This window comes from Podarcis filfolensis (genome assembly GCF_964270895.1).
Source record: "Podarcis filfolensis genome assembly, chromosome: 8".
Taxonomy (NCBI): Eukaryota; Metazoa; Chordata; class Lepidosauria; order Squamata; family Lacertidae; genus Podarcis; species Podarcis filfolensis.
The window spans coordinates 19,499,369-19,517,717 of NC_139611.1; the positions used below are offsets into that span (position 1 = coordinate 19,499,369).

At 48.6% G+C, this 18,349-nt stretch overlaps 1 protein-coding gene across 4 annotated transcripts in view; it reads right to left on the minus strand.

Annotated features, from left to right (window-relative positions):
• The window catches only part of DVL1 (dishevelled segment polarity protein 1), a 129,955-nt gene extending 116,215 nt beyond the window's left edge, over positions 1-13,740 (minus strand). For 2 of the 4 annotated variants that reach the window (XR_014551628.1, XM_083628681.1), the window contains exon 1: positions 12,595-12,841. Coding sequence is in view for 3 of the 4 variants with exons in the window: in XM_083628681.1 (XP_083484807.1) it covers positions 12,595-12,764 (170 nt within the window). In the remaining variant the exon portion in view is untranslated. Of the gene's footprint in view, positions 1-12,594 lie in introns of all 4 variants that reach the window. The other 2 variants (XM_083628679.1, XM_083628680.1) reach the window with 2 other exon arrangements.
• Between the last annotated feature and the right edge of the window lie 4,609 nt (positions 13,741-18,349).

Consider the following 18,349-nt stretch of genomic DNA (forward strand, 5'->3'; position numbering starts at 1 on the left):
CCCCGTCCCCTGCATCCCCCGGCTGTGTTTTCATAGCATCTGCGGGTAATAAAAGAACGTGCCGCACCCAGACCACGAGAGACAGGGCTGTTGGGGAGGCAGCAAAGGATAAATGGCTGGAAATGGTTTGCGAAAGCTAGCCACAGGCAGCAGACACACCGTCCACTTAAAGAGCATGACTCCCCACCCACATACAGAGAAGCCTGGTAAGTCTGTCATTTGTCAAGGGTGCTTGGGAACTGTAGCTGTGCAAGATCTCAACTAGAGCTCCCACAGTTCTTGGGGTGGGGGAGTTCCAAAAACTCACCCGACCCCCATTTGTATGCACTCGCTCCAACTGCCCTGGCTTACCAAGAACAGCCTCTACTTTCTGAAGCCTTGCAAAAAACAGTCCCGGTTTTCTGAGCCCTTTCTGGGCGTTTTAAGGGGGAAAGTAGTGCCTGCAACAAACTGTTGCCCTGGGGAGCCCTCCTGTTCAGGATGCCAGCCAGCCATGCCTTGCCCTCTTTCCAGGTTACATCACAATCACCTGTTCTTTTTAAACAGAGGTTGGAGGGCCATCTGTCAGGGATGCTTTAGCTGCAATTTTTGCATTGCAAGGGAGTTGGGGGTCCCTTCCAGCTCTGCAGTTCTACGATTTTATTATTTGTATGCCACTTGTCCATAAAACTGTGCCCAAAGTGGCTCACAACATATCAAGTGAACAATGAAGTCCAACATATGCACACGCACACACTTAAAAATAACAATCAGACCAATTAATGAGAGAGAAAGAGGATGTCAGTGTTGTGTAACATTTGCAAACTCTGAGACGTACAGATGCAAAAGCAGAAAAAGAGCTACTCTGATTTAAATAGGAACACAATATATATCTCAATATAGTTGGGATGCCTGCGAACAGGTGGGTTGTGTGCCTGTTCAGTCTGTTATCCAGATACTCACTGTTGATGGGCAACTTCAAACCATCTTTAAACTAGACCAGGGGTTGTCAACCTGGTCCCTACCACCCACTAGTGGGCATTTCAGGATTCTAGGTGGGCGCTAGGGGGTTCTACGGCACAAGCTGAATCCGCCTTCCATCGCACACTGGTGGGCGGTAAGGAAACTTTACCATCCAGAAAGATGCATTAGTGGGCAGTAGGTATAAAAAGGTTGACTACCCCTGAACTAGACAGTCCTTAAGAAGATAAGAGCCTGCTGGATCAGGCCAAAGGCCCATCTAATCCAGCATCCTGCTCTCACAGGGACCAAGCACATGCCTTGGTGGGAAAACCAAAGGGAGAACCTGAACAGCAACTCTCCCCACTTGTGACTCACATCAACATGTATCCAGAGGAGGGGAAACACAGCTGTCAGACAGAGCTGTCTTCTGTACAGCAAGGGCAAATCCACACCATATGTTTTTTTTAAAAAAACACCCAATGCAAATTTAAAGCCCCCGAAAGAATCCCAGGAACTGTAGTTCCAGCCTCACAGGGTTACAATTCACGGCACCCTTAACAAACTACAGTTCCCAGGGTTCTTTGCAAGGAGGGGAGGCAAGTGGCTAAAATGTGCGTTGAATGGGCTTCGAATGTACGGCATCGATCATGTGGCCACCCTCCTCAAGACAGTGGGCGCTGGTGGGGTTTCTGGGACTACAGCAGCAGCAGATTATGGGGCAGAGGCCTGGGACCCCACTTTGCAGAATGAGCTGGGCGACACCCCTCCACACACCAGTAGCAATTTTGAAGTAAGCAATTCTGACCCATTGAAAGAAGAGGGAGTCCAATAAGACCATTATGCTAGTCCCGCTCAGAGCAGGCCCACTGATTCCAGCACTGGGAGAGCTGGGAAGCAGAACTCCCTCCATCAGCTCTGCTGTGACAGGCTAGTCCCATCAGGCTTCCTCTCCCTCAACAGTCATCTGGGGGCAACCATTCCACCAAGCTGCCTCAGTGGAAGACAGGAAGCAGAAGGCTGGTTTCTTCAGCTCTGCTGGAGGCCCAGCTCCATCAGGGCCCTCTTTGCCCCTGAACCGTGTCATCCTTTGTTCATTATAGGAACACATGTTTAGAAACTGATGCCTGACTTTTGCTTTTGCTTTTCCTCTTCCCTCCCTGTCCCTTTTCCCTTGTGTGTCACGTTTTTTAAGATTGTAAGGAAGGTCTTTTTTGGACTGTACGTAAAACACCCTGCAGGCCTTTTTGGCTGAAGAGTGGGATACAAACCCTGGAAATAAATAAATTAAATAACGGCCAGGACTAACAGAAGTTCATGATTTTCAATGGGTCCACTCAGAGTAAAACTTAGTTGGCTGCAACCCACAAAGTCCAGAGTTTGAAAACTACCTGATTGCACCACTGCAGCTACTCAGGATTCTCCCCCCCCCTTTCCACCTGCCAAGGCACAGAATCGCGTTGTTACACCATCTTTGCCAGCGGATCAGAGCTTAGAACTGCAACAAGGACAGTTCGCAAGCAGCCAGCTCCGCAACGCTGGTTCTACGGTGTCCTGGCCAAGTATTCCGCTGAAATACATACATAAATATATTTTAGGAAACTGACACGGGGCAGTCGCTGTGCTGCGCCCAGATACTGGCCACACTCCAGATTGCCGCTCCACTCTCTTTCTGCCTCTGTTATTCCGGCCCGGGAGCAAACTCAGCGGCACATTTCATTCCCAAGCTGCGGGTTTATTTATTACGTCTTTCGGTTATTGTTTCAGGAGGAACCAGGAAAAGGGCCGTGCCCTTGTGACAACATGTGCATTACTGCTAAGTCAGATCCGGACAGGCTGCTCTCCCTGCAAGACTCAGTTCCCCCCCACCCACCCACCCCAAAAAAGTGTGTTGCGGGAAGAAAGAATCAACAACACCATTTGCTTCCCTGACACAAAACTCCCACCCCCACCCCTTCTTGTTTTGGCTCAGTGGCAGAAAGGCCCCTTGCCAAGGTGGAAACCACTTGCCAAATTACAGCCCTACACAGCCACCTTGTAAGAGAGCCAGGAACGGGAGTCTGCAGCAAGCCTGCATTTTACATTTCAAGCTGCAATGGGGAATCTAATTACCACTTACAAGGAAGAAGGCGGGCTGGGGCGGTTGTGGGGCAGAGGGAGAGAGAAAAAAATATTAAGAAATATTTTCCAGGACACTCAAGTCTGCTGGGCTTTTTTCCTTTAGCGGGAAAAGACACGCACAAAATGTCCCTGTGCCAGCAGCTTCCAAACATTGCAGGCCAGTGAGAAAGGCAGAGGTCCCCTCGCTAGCTAGCACATTTGCAAAGCTAAGCAGAGTCTGGTGTGGTTTCAAATTGGATGAGGAACCGTGTGTTGAGATTCCTGGGTTGCAGGGGCTTGGACTAGATGACTCTTGGGGTTCCTTCCAACTCTAATTTCCTAATTCTATGAGTGGCTGGTGGGGCAAAAGGCAAGAAACCCAACAGTTGGACAGAGCCACAGCCAATGATAGGCAGAGACAGAGCCAATGAGAAGCCAAACTTATTCTAGTTTGGTCCCCATCCTCTTCCTCCTTGCTGAGTTCTACAAGGGGTAACACTGAGACTAAGCAGGAGGAAGCTCGCAGCAAACAACAAAAATCAGCAGGAACTCTCAGTCAGATGTATTTCAAGCCAGCCACAAAGCCCAGATTTCTGTTTCCTTTGCTGCCTAGCTTCCATCAGCTAGGCCACTGCACTCCACTTCTGCTCAGTTCCTGCCTGAGCAGATGGGAATGTGCTTAATAGCAAGCCGTCACCAGTCATCAATGCCTTCCCGCTACAGTGGTACCTCGAGTTAAGTACTTAATTCGTTCCGGAGGTCCGTTCTTAACCTGAAATTGTTCTTAACCTGAAGCACCGCTTTAGCTAATGAGGCCTCCCGCTACCGCCATGCCACCGGAGCACGATTTCTGTTCTCATCCTGAAGCAAAGTTCTTAACCCGAGGTACTATTTCTGGGTTAGCGGAGTCTGTAACCTGAAGCGCCTGTAACCTGAAGCGTATGTAACCCAAGGTACCACTGTATAGGAATATGAACAGTGCTGATTCCCGACACACACACTGCCTCTGCTCTTTGCCATTACGATACTGACCCTTTTGCACAGCTGATTCTAAGTCCCAGGCTTAAAAACAACAACACACACACATGCAAATTGCACTAATGAAGAAGCTTTAGAAATTACAGAGTTTGTACAGGTTTGTACTGCTTTCGGTGATGATATCCAGGGGGAAGTTTGGGTTTTTTTCCTGTCGGAGAAAGCTAAACTAGGAGTTCTGTCGCAATTATGAGTGAAAGGATGTGGAGAGAGAAGGAGGGGAGAGAAATTAGGAGGCATGGCAAAAGGATTCTACCACCTCATGCGGTGTCAGCATCTTTCCCATCCTACATATGGCAGAAATCAAGTTTAAGTTATGATAGCTTGCTATGTTACAGTGGTACCTTGGGTTAAGAACTTACTGTAATTCATTCTGGAGGTCAGTTCTTAACCTGAAACTGTTCTTAACCTGAGGTATCACTTTAGGTAATGGGGCCTCCCGTTGCTGCCATTCCGCACGATTTTTGTTCTCATCCTGAAGCAAAGTTCTTAACCCGAGGTACTATTTCTGGGTTAGCGGAGTCTGTAACCTGAAGTGTAACACAAGGTACCACTGTATTCTTATTTCCATCTAGGGGAAGGAAAACTCTGGCCCTAAAGCTCCGCTGCCTCGTGGAACATCTTTGGGAGAAGGCAAGGTTAAATAGTAACCCCTACACAAATCTGGAGTAGAGTCCGTAAGACGGTTGGGTGGCGCCTTGTACGCCTCCTTCCGGTAACTCTGGCAGCCAAACCGGTGCCAAACGTCTTGCTCTGCTTTTCTTTGGACCACATCAGTGAGGCCGAAAGGGGGTCCTGTCATTTGGGCAGCCCAGGACCTCCATACACACCACCCAGGCTTGAGCACTGGGGAGGTCACTTTGGTGCAGTGGTTTGGCTTCACCCCCAAAGATACACTCCATTGTCTCTTGAGACAGACAGATGCCAACATTATTCTTACTTGACTTGCCAGTTTGCGCTTTCTACACTGATTAGCAGCAGCTCTCCAGTCTTGCCCGGAGATGCCAGGGAATAAACCTGGGACCGCTGAACTACATAGGCAAGAGGATCTGCTGGACAATCCTGGAAGATAAGGCTATTATTGATGGTTACTAGCCATGATGGTTCTGCTCTGCATTGTAGCCTTCCTAGAAACAACTGGCTGGCCTATCTTGGACGCTGGCCTAAATGGAGCCTGGCTCAGATCTGGAAGGCTCTTCCGATTATAAATCAGGTTGTATCCAGCTAAGTCCAATTGAAACTGATGAGCCCAGGTCGGTCATGCCCACTAACTTCAATGGGCCTACCCATCGCAGGGCTAGCACTGGAGACGGCCCCTGAGATTCCATCAGGGAGACTCTGGTACAGGAAGATAATGACACTTTGCACGTTCAGCCTCTCTTCGCCTGACTCCAGGCAGCTGGAGGTCATCAGCAACCCAGAGCTGCCTACGGCTGTTCCAGCTGTAAATCCAATTTTTTACAGTGGCTCCCAAGTCAGTTGTAACAACGGTCTATAATCCGGCCGTTAATTAGAAATTTAAGGGTGTCTGTCTTTCCAGGTTTCTGCTTGCAGATAAGGTGTGTGTGTGTGTGTGTGTGTGTGTGTGTGAGAGAGAGAGAGAGAGAGAGAGAGAGAGAGAGAGAGAGAGAGAGAGAGAGAAAGGGAGCGACTCCTGAAATCTGTACCGCCACCACATCAAATGAGATACAAGCTCCCATCTAACAGCCTTCACAAGATCCTGGCTTTTGCTAGCCTTCCAAACAACTGCAATCAAAAACACCACGGCCGCCCCTGCAAGCAGCTTAGAAAACCACCTTTGGGTCTGGACTGTGTATTTCAAAACCGCTCTCCCAAGGTGGTGGGGTTTCACGCCAGACAAGGCATGGGGCTTATTGGTCTAGGACAGGGGTCAGCAACCTTTTTCAGCCATGGGCCGGTCCACCGTCCCTCAGACCATGTGGTGGGCCGGACTATATGGGGGGGGGGGGGAATGAACGAATTCCTATGCCCCACAAATAACCCAGAGATGCATTTTAAATAAAAACACACATTCTACTCATGTAAAAACATGCTGATTCCCGGACCCTCCGTGGGCCGGATTGCGAAGACGATTGGGCTGGATCTGGCCCCCGGGCCTTAGGTTGCCTACCCATGGTCTAGGAGGCAAGAGCCTCACAGCAGGGAGATTCAAATCCTGGGATTCAAATCCTAGGCAAGCCCTGCCAGGGGAGACTGGGGGGTCTGAAGAGGGGATGTGGCTCAGCAGTAGAGCCCTGGTTTTGCAAGCAGAAGGTCCCAGGTTCAATCCTCAGCATCCCCACTTAAAAGGATCAGGAAGCAGGGGGTGCCCGAGATTCGCTGTCAGTCATAGAAACAACCACAGGCAGATCTTCTACTTAGTCAGACCACTGGTCTACCTAGCTTGGTATTGTCTGCATGGACGGGAGGAGCTGCCTAGGGCTTAAGGCTAGGGAACTTTCCCACCCCTATCTGGGGATACTGGAGCCTGAACCTGGGAACTTCTGCATGGAAGCAGATGCTCTACCACCCAGCCATGGCCCTTCCTGTAAGACATAGGACCACTGAGCTCAATACTGTGAACACAGACGGGCAATGGCTGTTCAGGCAGGAGAGGGCTGGGGAAGATTGCCTGCCTGAAGCCCTGGAGAGCCACTGCCGTTCAGTGTAGACGATGCTGAGTCAGATAAATGACTTGGCATAAGACAGCTTGCGATGTCCCTAACCCCAAGCAAAGAGCAGGAACTCATAATGACAGCAGAGCGATCCAGCTGATGCACAGAAGCAAGGCAATCAACAAGGCAACCGTCTCCTTGATGCAGGTTAACACCATCACTATCCCCCAGGGTGCTGGATGTCAGCAGGGTTAAGGAACTTTAATTGCCAGAGGGAAGGGGAAATTAAGATAAGCAGCTGCTGTGTGTGAGGATCTAACGCTCCCGGATGCTTCTGGGTTGCAACAGTTCCGCATGGGAAAGGCAGTGTGGTGCAGTGGTTAGAGGGCGGGACTAGGACCTAGGAGACCAGGGTGCAAATCCCCCACTCGGCCAGTGGGTGTCTGTGGGCCTGTTACTGTATCTCAGCCTGGCCTATCTTACAAGGTTATTGTAAGGATAAAAACTGAGAAAAGGGTCCATGTATGCGACCTTGAGCTCCTTGGGGGAAACGAATGCAATAAATAAAATAAAATAGATAAATGGGGTGAGGAATTTGAAGACTGAAGGAAGTGGACAAGGGGGCTTAACTGGTTTGGCCACTGTGGATCCAAGTCTTCCTCTCCCCTCCACAACTGCTGAAATGATTCACAGCTCCAAGGTTAGGAGGAAAACAAAACTCACACTTACCACGGCAATCAAAAAATAAATAAATGTGGAAGCCTGCCTTCCACTTGATAGCTAGCCTGGAAGCACCTAGCAACACACACTTTGCTCTTCAGGTGTAAACTGAATTACTTCACTTACTTGGGCAGATTTGAGGGTAAACCATACACAGCACGGGTCTGTCCTTGTGGTTCGTTGGAAGTTGAAACTGCTTCACATGTACTATTACGTTGTTGTCTTTATGAGGATATACGTTTGACTTTTATTACAACTGTTTTGCAAAGTCTAGGAAAGAATCGGAATACCATAGTCTAAAACTACTGCTAGAGGACAAGAAGCCCAAGACTACATTAAATGTAGCTAAATTCTGTACGTCTGCAATCAATCGCAGGAAGCAAGTGGTATCCCATAATGTCCAATCCCCTAAATGTTAATTACAGGGGGCACGCTAACAATTAATTTTAATTTTTATATTTAAATTCTTGTTATTGCATATTGTCCCTTGTATTCCTGATATTTTTTATGATCTGTGATATTGTGTGTGTTGAAGCTGGTCTATGACCGTATTTATAAATTCATTCATTCATTCATACTTCACTTACTTCAAGCTGTGTTGCTTTTGGGGCCCCTCCTGCCTATTCTGCTGAGGGGGGCACCTGGACCTCTGCCTCCAAAGTCTTGGCCTGGTGGCATCACTTCTAGGGTCAGGGCCTTCTCAGTGGTGGCCCCTACTGTGTGGAAATCCCCCCCAAGGGATGCACAGTTGGCCCCTTCGGTGTACAAAAAGGTTCTGAATATCTTGGCTTCTGCAGTGGTTGAGGGACCTCTGACCCTTGGGATGTTGCTGGACTCCAGCCCCCATCAGCCAGCATGGCCAATGGTCACAGACGATGAGGGGAGCTGGGCTCCAGCAACTACTTGAGGGTTCTGAATTTTAACTGATGTGTTTATATTGAATATGCTGCGGTTCATGGTCATTATTTTATGCTGGCTCATTTATATTTTTAAATGCTGTTGCTTATCCTTTGAATTTTCTGATGGGTTTCCCACAGGCATCTGGTTAGCCACCGAGAGAACAGAATGCTGGGGTAAGTGAGCTCTTGGCCTGATCCAGCAGGCTTGTCTTACATTCGTATGGATCTTAAAAATCTTTAAAATGAATCTTTTTTAAAAAAGCCACATACACACCATGAATTTAAAACAGCCCCCTCCCCCCAAAAAAGCTGGAAACCATAGCTTACCTCTCATGGAGCTACAATTCCCAGCACCCTTAACAAACTACAATTCCCAAGATTATTGATGGGGGAGTAAATGTACTTTAAACATAAGGTGTGTATGTGTGCAGTCTAACATTAAATTGTTCCAGCTTTGGGGTTTATGTCGCCGTGCCCTGCCTTGAGAGGACTCTGTCCAGGAAAACACTCAGAATAAAACAAATCTGTTTTCCATGGGGCTCTCTTGCATCATTCCGCTTCCCTCCGCTCCGTCTGACCTTTTTGCAGGCGACACACAACACCAAGATCGCAGTGCCGGAAATAGATACAGGTACGAGCCGTCCGACACGGAGGGGAGGGGAGGCTTGTTACCAAGAGATTATTAGATTTCAAATGCTGATTCATGGTTGCCATCCAAAGAGCTGGAGATGATGAGGCCTGTGGGTTTTTTCCTTCCTTTTTTAATTATCTAAATGCCAACAAGTGGTTGTGTGCCAAACCAGACAATACAGATCTTGGAGGTGGAGAGACTGGGGGGAGTATGGGCCATCATAAGGCCTTAAGGTGGGCTTCTTACTATTTTTATTCTTTAAAAAAGGTCTGCGTCGTAGAAACATAAGGAGAGCATTGCTGTGTCAGCTCAAAGGTTCATCTAGTCCCTAAATGCAGGGAAGGGTCATAGTGCTGTGGCAGAGCATCGGCACTGCATGCAAAAGATGCCAGGATCAAGTTTCAATGTCATCTCCAATTAAGGCTGAGAGGGACCCCCACATTACACCCTGGAGAGCCACTGCTAGTCAGTGTAGACAACACCAAGCTAGATGGACCAATAAAGGTAAAGGTAAAGGGACCCCTGACCATTAGGTCCAGTCGTGGCTGACTCTGGGGTTGCGGCGCTCATCTTGCTTTATTGGCCGAGGGAGCCGGCGTACAGCTTCCGGGTCATGTGGCCAGCATGACTAAGCCGCTTCTGAACTGCAAACCAGAGCAGTGCACAGAAACGCCGTTTACCTTCCCGCCAGAGTGGTTCCTATTTATCTACTTGTACTTGATGTGCTTTCGAACTGCTAGGTTGGCAGGAGCAGGGACCGAGCAACGGGAGCTCACCCCGTCGCGGGGATTCGAAGCGCCGACCTTCTGATCAGCAAGTCCTAGGCTCTGTGGTTTAACCCACAGCGCCACCCACGTCCCTAGATGGACCAATAGCCTGACTCAATATAAGGAAGCTTCCTATGTTCTCATGTCTTAAGGAAAAAGGCTTGTCTCAGTGGTTTTAGCACTTGCTTCACATGCAAATCCCGGCATTTCTGGGTAACACTGGGCATAACCCCTGTCCGCAGCCCTGGAGAGCTGTTGCCAGTTGGTGAAGGCAACAGAGTCCGACCAGATTGATGGCAGGTTTGCACATGACTGAAGTCACCTGGACGCAAAGTAATAATAATAATAATAGTAATAATAATAATTCCCTGCCCCCAGAAGACCGGCATATCAGGGAGAAGCTTCCTAGCCTAGTTTTCTATGAGCGGGGCTTTTGAAAAAAATGTATACAGAAACGTTCAGACATGCAAGTTGCCCACCTCAAAGGGGGCAAGGCCTCTTTTTCTAGAAAGTTTGCCATTTTAGAACCACCCAGAGCAGGTGTCCCTAGACTACAGATAAGTAAGCGAAGGAGACACATGTTTCCAAAGATCAACACCTCGCGCACATGAACTATTATGCACCTCACCCGATTTCTCCCAAGCTGAGACACAGCACAAAGGGCTCTTTAATTCCCTTCTCGATGCACAAACAACAAGGGAGGCATTGGCAGAGCCCTTTGCCCTCTGGACATACCTCGGCCACTTTCTCCACAGCCCAGAGACGAGCAAAAAGCTCTTCAACCTCCTGCAGGGAGATTTTGGAACCCACCACCCAGAGCAAAACCTTGTGGGGGCGCAAAAAGGCACAGCACCCACAATACCCCTTGTTTTAAACCCCTTCGTTGGTCAGGGGGACACAGATTGCCATGCTCCCGCCAGCTAACATTTATATGCCTTTGTCCACTACTGCTGGCAGGGGTGGGGTGATCAATTCGGCCTAAGACAGGACGATATTCCCCCTCCTCTCAAAAAACGTAAGCAGTATGGTCCCTCCTTCTACCTATCTGAGGAACAACCCCCTGTTGTTGTTGTATTACCAATTCCAGTGGTTATCGGGTCCCCCAAATTGTGCACACTCTTCATCCCTCTTCTGTTCCATCTCCTGACACCAGTCAGTAATGAAACAAAAAAGGAAGCCCCACCACCACCAGCACACCTGGAAATGTCTCCATTTTTACGGATTGGTCTAATGCAAACTACTTCTGTGATTCTAAAGGTATGCTTTAGTAGAGATCCCTACATTGCAGCGGGTTGGACTTGATGACTCTCAGGGTCCCTTTCAACTCTACAATTCTATATCCTGCTCCTACCCCACCCCGAAAGAGGGCAATCAGGCCCACTTCACAGAGACCCCTGGACATTAAAGGAGGACCACCGTCATATACCAGCTGCCAAAGTGGGAGAGGATGAACAGGAAGCGGGGAAAGCAAAAAATAAAATAAAATAGAAAGACACTCTAGTGCTTCCTGATGGAAGTCTCCCCACCTCTCAAGAGAGCCAAAATGAATTGAATAGGCATTCCCAGTTCTCCTTGGCAAGCTAAATTTAAGGGATATGCCCCCACACCAAAACATAGGAAGCTGTCTTGCACTGAGTCAGACCTTTAGTCCATCTTGCTCTGTATTGTCTACACTGACTGGCAGCAGCGCCCCAGAGTTTCAGGAAGGAAGCCTCTCCCAGTTCTATCTGGGGGTGCCACTGGGATTGGAACCAGGGACCTTCTGAGGCCAAAGCAGAAGCCATGGCCGTTCCCTGGATTACAATTTGTTCATCTCTGGGGCACTGCCAAGGCAGAAACAGTAAAAAATGAAGAAAAAAAGGACCCACCCACCAACGGCACCTACAGAAATTCACACACCCCTTCCACTCCTAAAGATCTGGGAGAGGGGACACTCACAGCCTCCCTGAACCTCTCTTTGTAAGCAGGAAATACCCAGTGGAGGGGCTTAGCATCTCCTTAAAAAACAGCTGACCCCAGAAGTCTAAGGCCAAACACAAACCCCTACTGGCAACCCAGATTTCAGAAAGCAACACCTTTATGAGCAGGTAAGGCAAGGAGGCCCCTCACACCTTTTGGGTTGGATCCAGTGCTGCTCCTGCTCAGAGGCAGACCCATGGGAATTGATTGGCACATGGCCAACTTTAGGCCCATTCATTTCAATGGGTCTACTCTGAGGAGGGTCCGAGTTGGAGGCAACCCCTTTTTTTGCTCCCAGAACTTTTAGCCATGATCATCGCAGATCCACCGATTCTCCCCAGAGACCCACGTTTCGGGAAATCCGGACGCCCCACAGTCATCCCCTCCAGGCTTTAAACCTTCACCAGCCTAGAACTGCACACCGCTTCCAGAATGGTAAACCACCTAAAATCGGGAGCCTTTCCCTTTCCCTGAGAGTCCCCTTTATCTGATCAAAGCCACCAGAAAGCAAGAAATCCACAATTTCAGATCCAGTTTTCCTTTGACACCCAAAGGGGAGGGTGGAATATGTCACCCCCCTCCTTTTTCACAACCGTGATATTAATGTATGTCATTTCCAAACACCACCCTTCTCCCCCCCCCCCGACCCCACAAAGGTTGACATGTATAACGGCAGAGGGAAGCCTCTGGTGTGGATTCAGAGTAGCTTTGCGTAAACCTGGTGATAGGGGCGAGTGGGGGCTGTTTCACAAACCCCAGCAGATTTGAAAGCTCGCCACATTTTAAGAAAGGCACAAGTCACGCCGCGTTCAGGCAATCATGCAAACACACAGGAACGTGGCAAGGCAGATCTGGGTTTCCAAACGTCCTCCCCCCCCCCTTTTTTAATTTTTTTTTCAACGCCAAATAATAACAGAATGCCAACTTACCCAAAATCCTGATCCATAGATTTGAAGAAAAATTTGTAGTTATGCACCGGCCGGTTGCTGAGGACATTTTTAAAATCTGCCAAAGTGACTTTTTCCGGGGAGACGGGCAATTTCACCAGATAAGGGGTCTCCTCTTCGTCAATGTGATAGATTATTTTTGTCTCCGCCATGGACGAAGGAAGGGGTGTTGGGGGAGGTTGGAAGGGGAGGGGGGGAACAGGGGAAGGTTGGGGGTGTGAGGAGATCTGCCAAGGAGGGGAGGAAAGAGAGAGAAAGAGAGAGAAAGGGGGGGAGAGAAAAGGGGGTGGGTGGGTGAGGGAGGGGGGAATCAAGGCCAAGTTCAAGGTGCCAGTCCCTCAGATCCTTCGTTTTACAATGCAAGGCTTGCTTCCAAACAGGAAGGGAAATGTCAGTGTCTGCGGAATGCTACCGTAGCGAGCCATACGCAGAAGGGTTGTCACGCCCCACACCGCCCCTTAGCGGCACAGACGGAGACAGGCACCTGGAGGTGGGCTTGCCAGTATGCATTATCCCCAACGTTGGGGGCTGGATGCTTACAGCATCAAAATCGACCTCCTCTCCCCGCCTTGCCTTGCAAACCTGCTTCCAAAATCCGGAGACCCACAAAGGAGATGCGTAAGCCTTGCCTTCCCCAACGCCCCCGTATCCGATCTCTCTCTCACACACACACAAAATCCTGGTTTATTGCAATGACACTTAATAAGAAGAAAATGTTGCAACGGTGAGATCGACCTGGAGATCTAAAGAGCCTCTTTGGCTTGCAAAGGCGGACTTGCAGGCGTGCTTTGCTGGCGGAGAGGTAAAGAGGAAGGGAGATCCTTCCCCAAACTGCAAACCAGAGGTCTCTCCTCGGCACGCACACACAAATGCCCTCTCTCTATACCCAATATCCTCTCTTCTTCTCGGCAGTCTCCTCCCCACACACGCAGCTTAAAGGGCCACGGCGCGGGGTTTTGGTTTTTTTGTTGTTGCAACCGCGCGCGCGCCCCCGTCCGCGGGCAAAAGGCGCGCCCGTGTTCCAAAGGCGCGCAGGAGCAGCTGCAGCAAGCAGGGACAATTGCGCCGCGCGTGGGTCAGATCCAGCAGGAGGGGCGCCTGCCACAAAACGCTCCCGTCGCCCTGGTCGTCCAGACACGCGTTTGAGGGTGTTGCATGAAGCACCGAGCGGAAACCTCCGCGATCACCCCTCCTGCCTGCAGTCACACAGAGCAGATTTGCACCGGGGGGGGGGGGTCATGTGACTAGCCCACCTCTTCCTGCTTCCCTCAATTGGGGGGTGCAAGTTTCTACAAGCAGCCTTAAGGTCGCCCAGTGGCTGCGGTTCTTATTTCATTTTTTAAATATTTTTTTTAGCAGGTAGATAAGAGATCCGGGCCACACTCCCTTCCAGGCAACCTACCAGGGGCCACATGCCAGCGGTGGGCGGGGCTGGAAGCCAAAGCGGGCGGAGCAGCGGGTGCTCTTTATATGCTTTGAACAGCAAGCTCGTTTCTCTACATACTGGCACACCCCTCTCTAGCCTCCATCCACGCAAGCAAAACAAACAAAAAGCGTTATCAGAGTTCGAGGACACAGCCTAAGCCCAAGGCAGGCGATTGCAAAAGAGGAACGGGAGGGGTGTGGCATAGGGAGAGGGGTGTGGCCAATGGTTGAGGGGTGCGGCCAGGGCAAAAGGGTGAGGCTTGGGGAGAGTCCTGCAGGCCACATAGAGAAACCTGAAGGAGTCCTTATCCCTGAAATAGATGTATCTCACTTTCTTTTGCATCTGAGCCTCTTCTCACACTCCCAAAAAAATGAAGGAAGAAAGTAGGAGAAAGGCTAGCAGGGAAACCTACTTGATCACCCAAGCATTCTCGAACAATTCATATTGAAAAGGTGCAGATCGTCAGTTACAATGGATGCGTATTTTTTGTTATAATATATTTTTAGGTGTGTGCTTTTAAATGGTAAGTTGCTCTGAGACGGTTTTTTGTAGTAAGCAACAAATAAATATAATAAGAATATTGTCCTATAAATGTCTTATTACCTACTGTCGTTACTGCTGCTTTTATAGTCTACGCTGGCTCGTTTGTTTTTACAGTTTTACAGTTTTTGTAAAACACATGGAAATTTTAATGATGTAAAGACTGCTGTAAGAGGTTGGAACGGGAGAGCAGGTTAAGCTTTTCCCCAAATATGTGTCACATATTTGTAGATTGTGAGCCTGAAACCAGGGGCTGTGAGGTTGTTATTTTTAATTGATGGGTAGGCCAGTCTGGGACCTTTTCCACTTAAAGAGTGGGTTATAAATGCTTGTACAGTGGTACCTCAGGTTAAGTATTTAATTCGTTCCGGAGGTCCGTTCTTAACCTGAAACTGTTCTTAACCTGAAGCACCACTTTAGCTAATGGAGCCTCCTGCTGCTGCCGCGCCGCCGGAGCCCGATTTCTGTTCTTATCCTGAAGCAAAGTTCTTAACCTGAAGCACTATTTCTGGATTAACGGAGTGTGTAACCTGAAGCGTATGTAACCTGAAGTGTATGTAACCCGAGGTACCACTGTATATACTGTATAAGCATTATATTATATACAGGTATAATATAATGGGCAAGTGGGGACGTGTAACAAAATTGAGTTGTGTGGCATGTCCCTATTTCAGCAAGCCAGCCATGCCTGTTAAGCTCATTGGGGCTGTCCTTCTCCTCTCCAGGTAACCTTTAAAGCTCCTGCTTGCCAGAGGTATGAGCTGAAGGGCGAGAGATTAAGGGAACTTGGCCTGGGGCCCATTCCAAGGAAAGTGAGTCCAGTACACTCCTCAAAAGAGGTCGTGGAAAGGAGTTGTCTTAAATACAGAATAAATAACATCCCATACAATCTGTATCTTCTATGGAACCTGATGCCCCACCCCTCCAGAAACAACGTAGAAGTGATTTCTCTCTTTGTGGGTGGAAAAGAAGTCAAGATGAAAAATATCTTGTTGCCTGGGGAGTGTGTGGTTGCTGCACAGGATGGAAAAGCCCCTTCCCAGAGAGAAAATGTCAATTGACAAAGGCTTGGTGCTCAGCAGCCATTTCTGATATTTTGAATTACTGGGTGGACAACTTCAACACACACACACACACACACACACACACACACCTGCCCTCCCTTCTTAGCCTGGTGTCAAAGCCCCCCCCCCCCAAATCTGTTACGCTGATGGGGTTGTTGATGGGAAGGAGGTCAGTGGAAGAGAGAGCCTGCTTTGCATGCAGAGAGCCCCAGGTTTCATATTACAAAATGCACTCTGCACATGCTCAGGAACAGTTTTTCAAGTCCAAGGGATGTGCAGGAATCAGGCTGAGATGCAAATTTAAGCCCAGCCTGCACACTGCGATGCAACAACCCTACATTCAGAGAGCTTGTAAAAAACCAGTTGGCCACTAGGGTGTAGCAAAGGCATTGCATCAAATCCTGCCTGAATCTACTGGCTGCAGTAGGTCAGGAACTACTTTAAAAAACCCAAGAAGGCCGTGGGATCGTCGCTATTTCCAAAAGTAAGCGTATTTCCACAGATTGGTTGCTTGGTTAGTCCCAGAGAACAGTGGAGGCTGTACTGATAAGGTGACCTTTTTAATGTGCTCATTTTGTACCATGTGTCTAAGCTTGGTGTGCTATGCTTCATCAAACTCGAAAAAGAGCTCATTTCTCAAGCACATGGGAATCTCACTGGAGAGTTCCAAATGGCCAGACTCCTGCACGATGAAAGGGAGACCTTCTGGTTCCCTACGTCTGTTACAAGGGGAAGGCCAGGAGCCTTTGGGATTCGTGGAGCTGAAGGCTATCAATGGCTGCTAGCCACAGTGCCTATGTTCTAGTTCCACTGTCAGAAGTCGTATGCCTCTGAATACCAGTTGCTGGAAAGTGCAGGAGGGGAGGGTGTTGTTGCACTCAGGTCCTGCTTGCACACTTCCCAGAGAAATCTGCTCTGCCACAGTGAGAGCAGGATACTGGGTTAGATGGGCCATTGGCTTGATCCTGCAGGGCTCTTCTTAGGCCAATAAAACAAATTATTTTCAAAAAAAAACCCCAAACCCTAATTTCAAACAACCCTTTCCTTATAAGCCACGTAACTTGTGCCCAGCTAAGTCAAAAACTGAGTATAATTTATAAATTACTAAGCATTCACCCTGATTTCCTTGCACAAAGGTAAAATTATATCCAGACTTTATCAAACCTTCGTCCTGAATTGCTTGCAGGATGCTTATATACCTTCCTGCTATTCGTTAATCTGAGACTTTTTAATGTCTTTCCGTGTTACTTTCCTAACTACAAAAAGCTAGTTTCTTTTTCTCATAGTGGATTTGTTGAGCGAATGTTCATCTCCCTATATACACTTGAATTCCTCCTGTAAAATACCAGCAGTCTGGAAGTATCCCCAGTAACTCATTTCGCTCCCATTTGTCCCTCAGTTGTAGAGATGAGCTTTGCAAGACACTGGGTATTTGACTCCCAGACGGAAATACAAACAGCCTGGAAACAATCGCACAAAACTGATAAACTGCTTGATTGTGCAAACAAAACAAAAAAAACTCAAAGTGGCTTGTAAGGCGGGGGGGGGGGGGGAGATTACCAGTAAAACAACAACTACTACTACTACTAAAAGCTATTTAATTCATTAAAAAAATAAAATCAACAACTAGCTAAAAGTCAGATTAAAACATTAAAGCCAGCGTTCTACATCTCTGGATAGGCTTGCCTAAGCAAGTCTGTTTTTAGCAGGCAACAAAAATTGTACAGTGAAGGCACCTGCCTGATGTCAATAGAGTGTGGGTAAAGGTAAAGGGACCCCTGACCGTTAGGTCCAGTCGCGGCCGACTCTGGGGTTGCGGTGCTCATCTCACTTTATTGGCCGAGGGACCGGCGTACAGCTTCCAGGTCATGTGGCCAGCATGACTAAGCCGCTTCTGGCGAACCAGAGCAGCGCACGGAAACGCCGTTTACCTTCCCACCATTTATCTACTTGCACTTTGACGTGCTTTCGAACTGCTAGGTTGGCAGGAGCAGGGACCAAGCAACGGGAGCTCACCCCATCGCGGGGATTCGAACTGCTGACCTTCTGATTGGCAAGTCCTAGGCTCTGTGGTTTAACCCACAGCGCCACCCGTGTCCCTAGAGTATGGGTGCTATCAAGCTAAAAGAGCAATTTCTTACAAATGCAGAACAAGTATTATCTGGCACCTGTGATAGTGGCAGTTCTGCAGGTCAAAGCAGTAGAGGAGACATATATGGAGCAAGGTGATCTCACAGGTAAACTGGTCCCAAGTTGTCTTGAATGGGGCCCAGCAGCAAATCAGCAACCAGTGTAGGCCTCTGAGCAAAGCTGTTAGATGCGGACAGGATCTCGCTCCTGTTAGCCAGCGTTGTGCAATTATAGTCGACAGAGAAATCCTGCGCAACAAACCCACTTTCCCAAAAGACTGGGCTTTTTCCAAGAAGGAAATGAAAGTGGAGGTGCACTGGAAATGTCTTCTAATCTCCTTGCAAAGAAATCTGGACGAACGCTCAGTAAACTGGTTGTCTGGAAACACCTTGCATTCCTAGCATGTGATCTCAAAAGCATCTTTTTAATCTCCAAGAAGGAGCTTCCTTCTGTGACTGCGCCCCACGCTGTCCCTAGTGAATGCAGTGTGAGAAGACACCCACCCACAGAAAGCTCTCATCCCGATAGAAAGATACAGCAATTAACACATTTTTAATCATCTACCGGAAATAAGCAC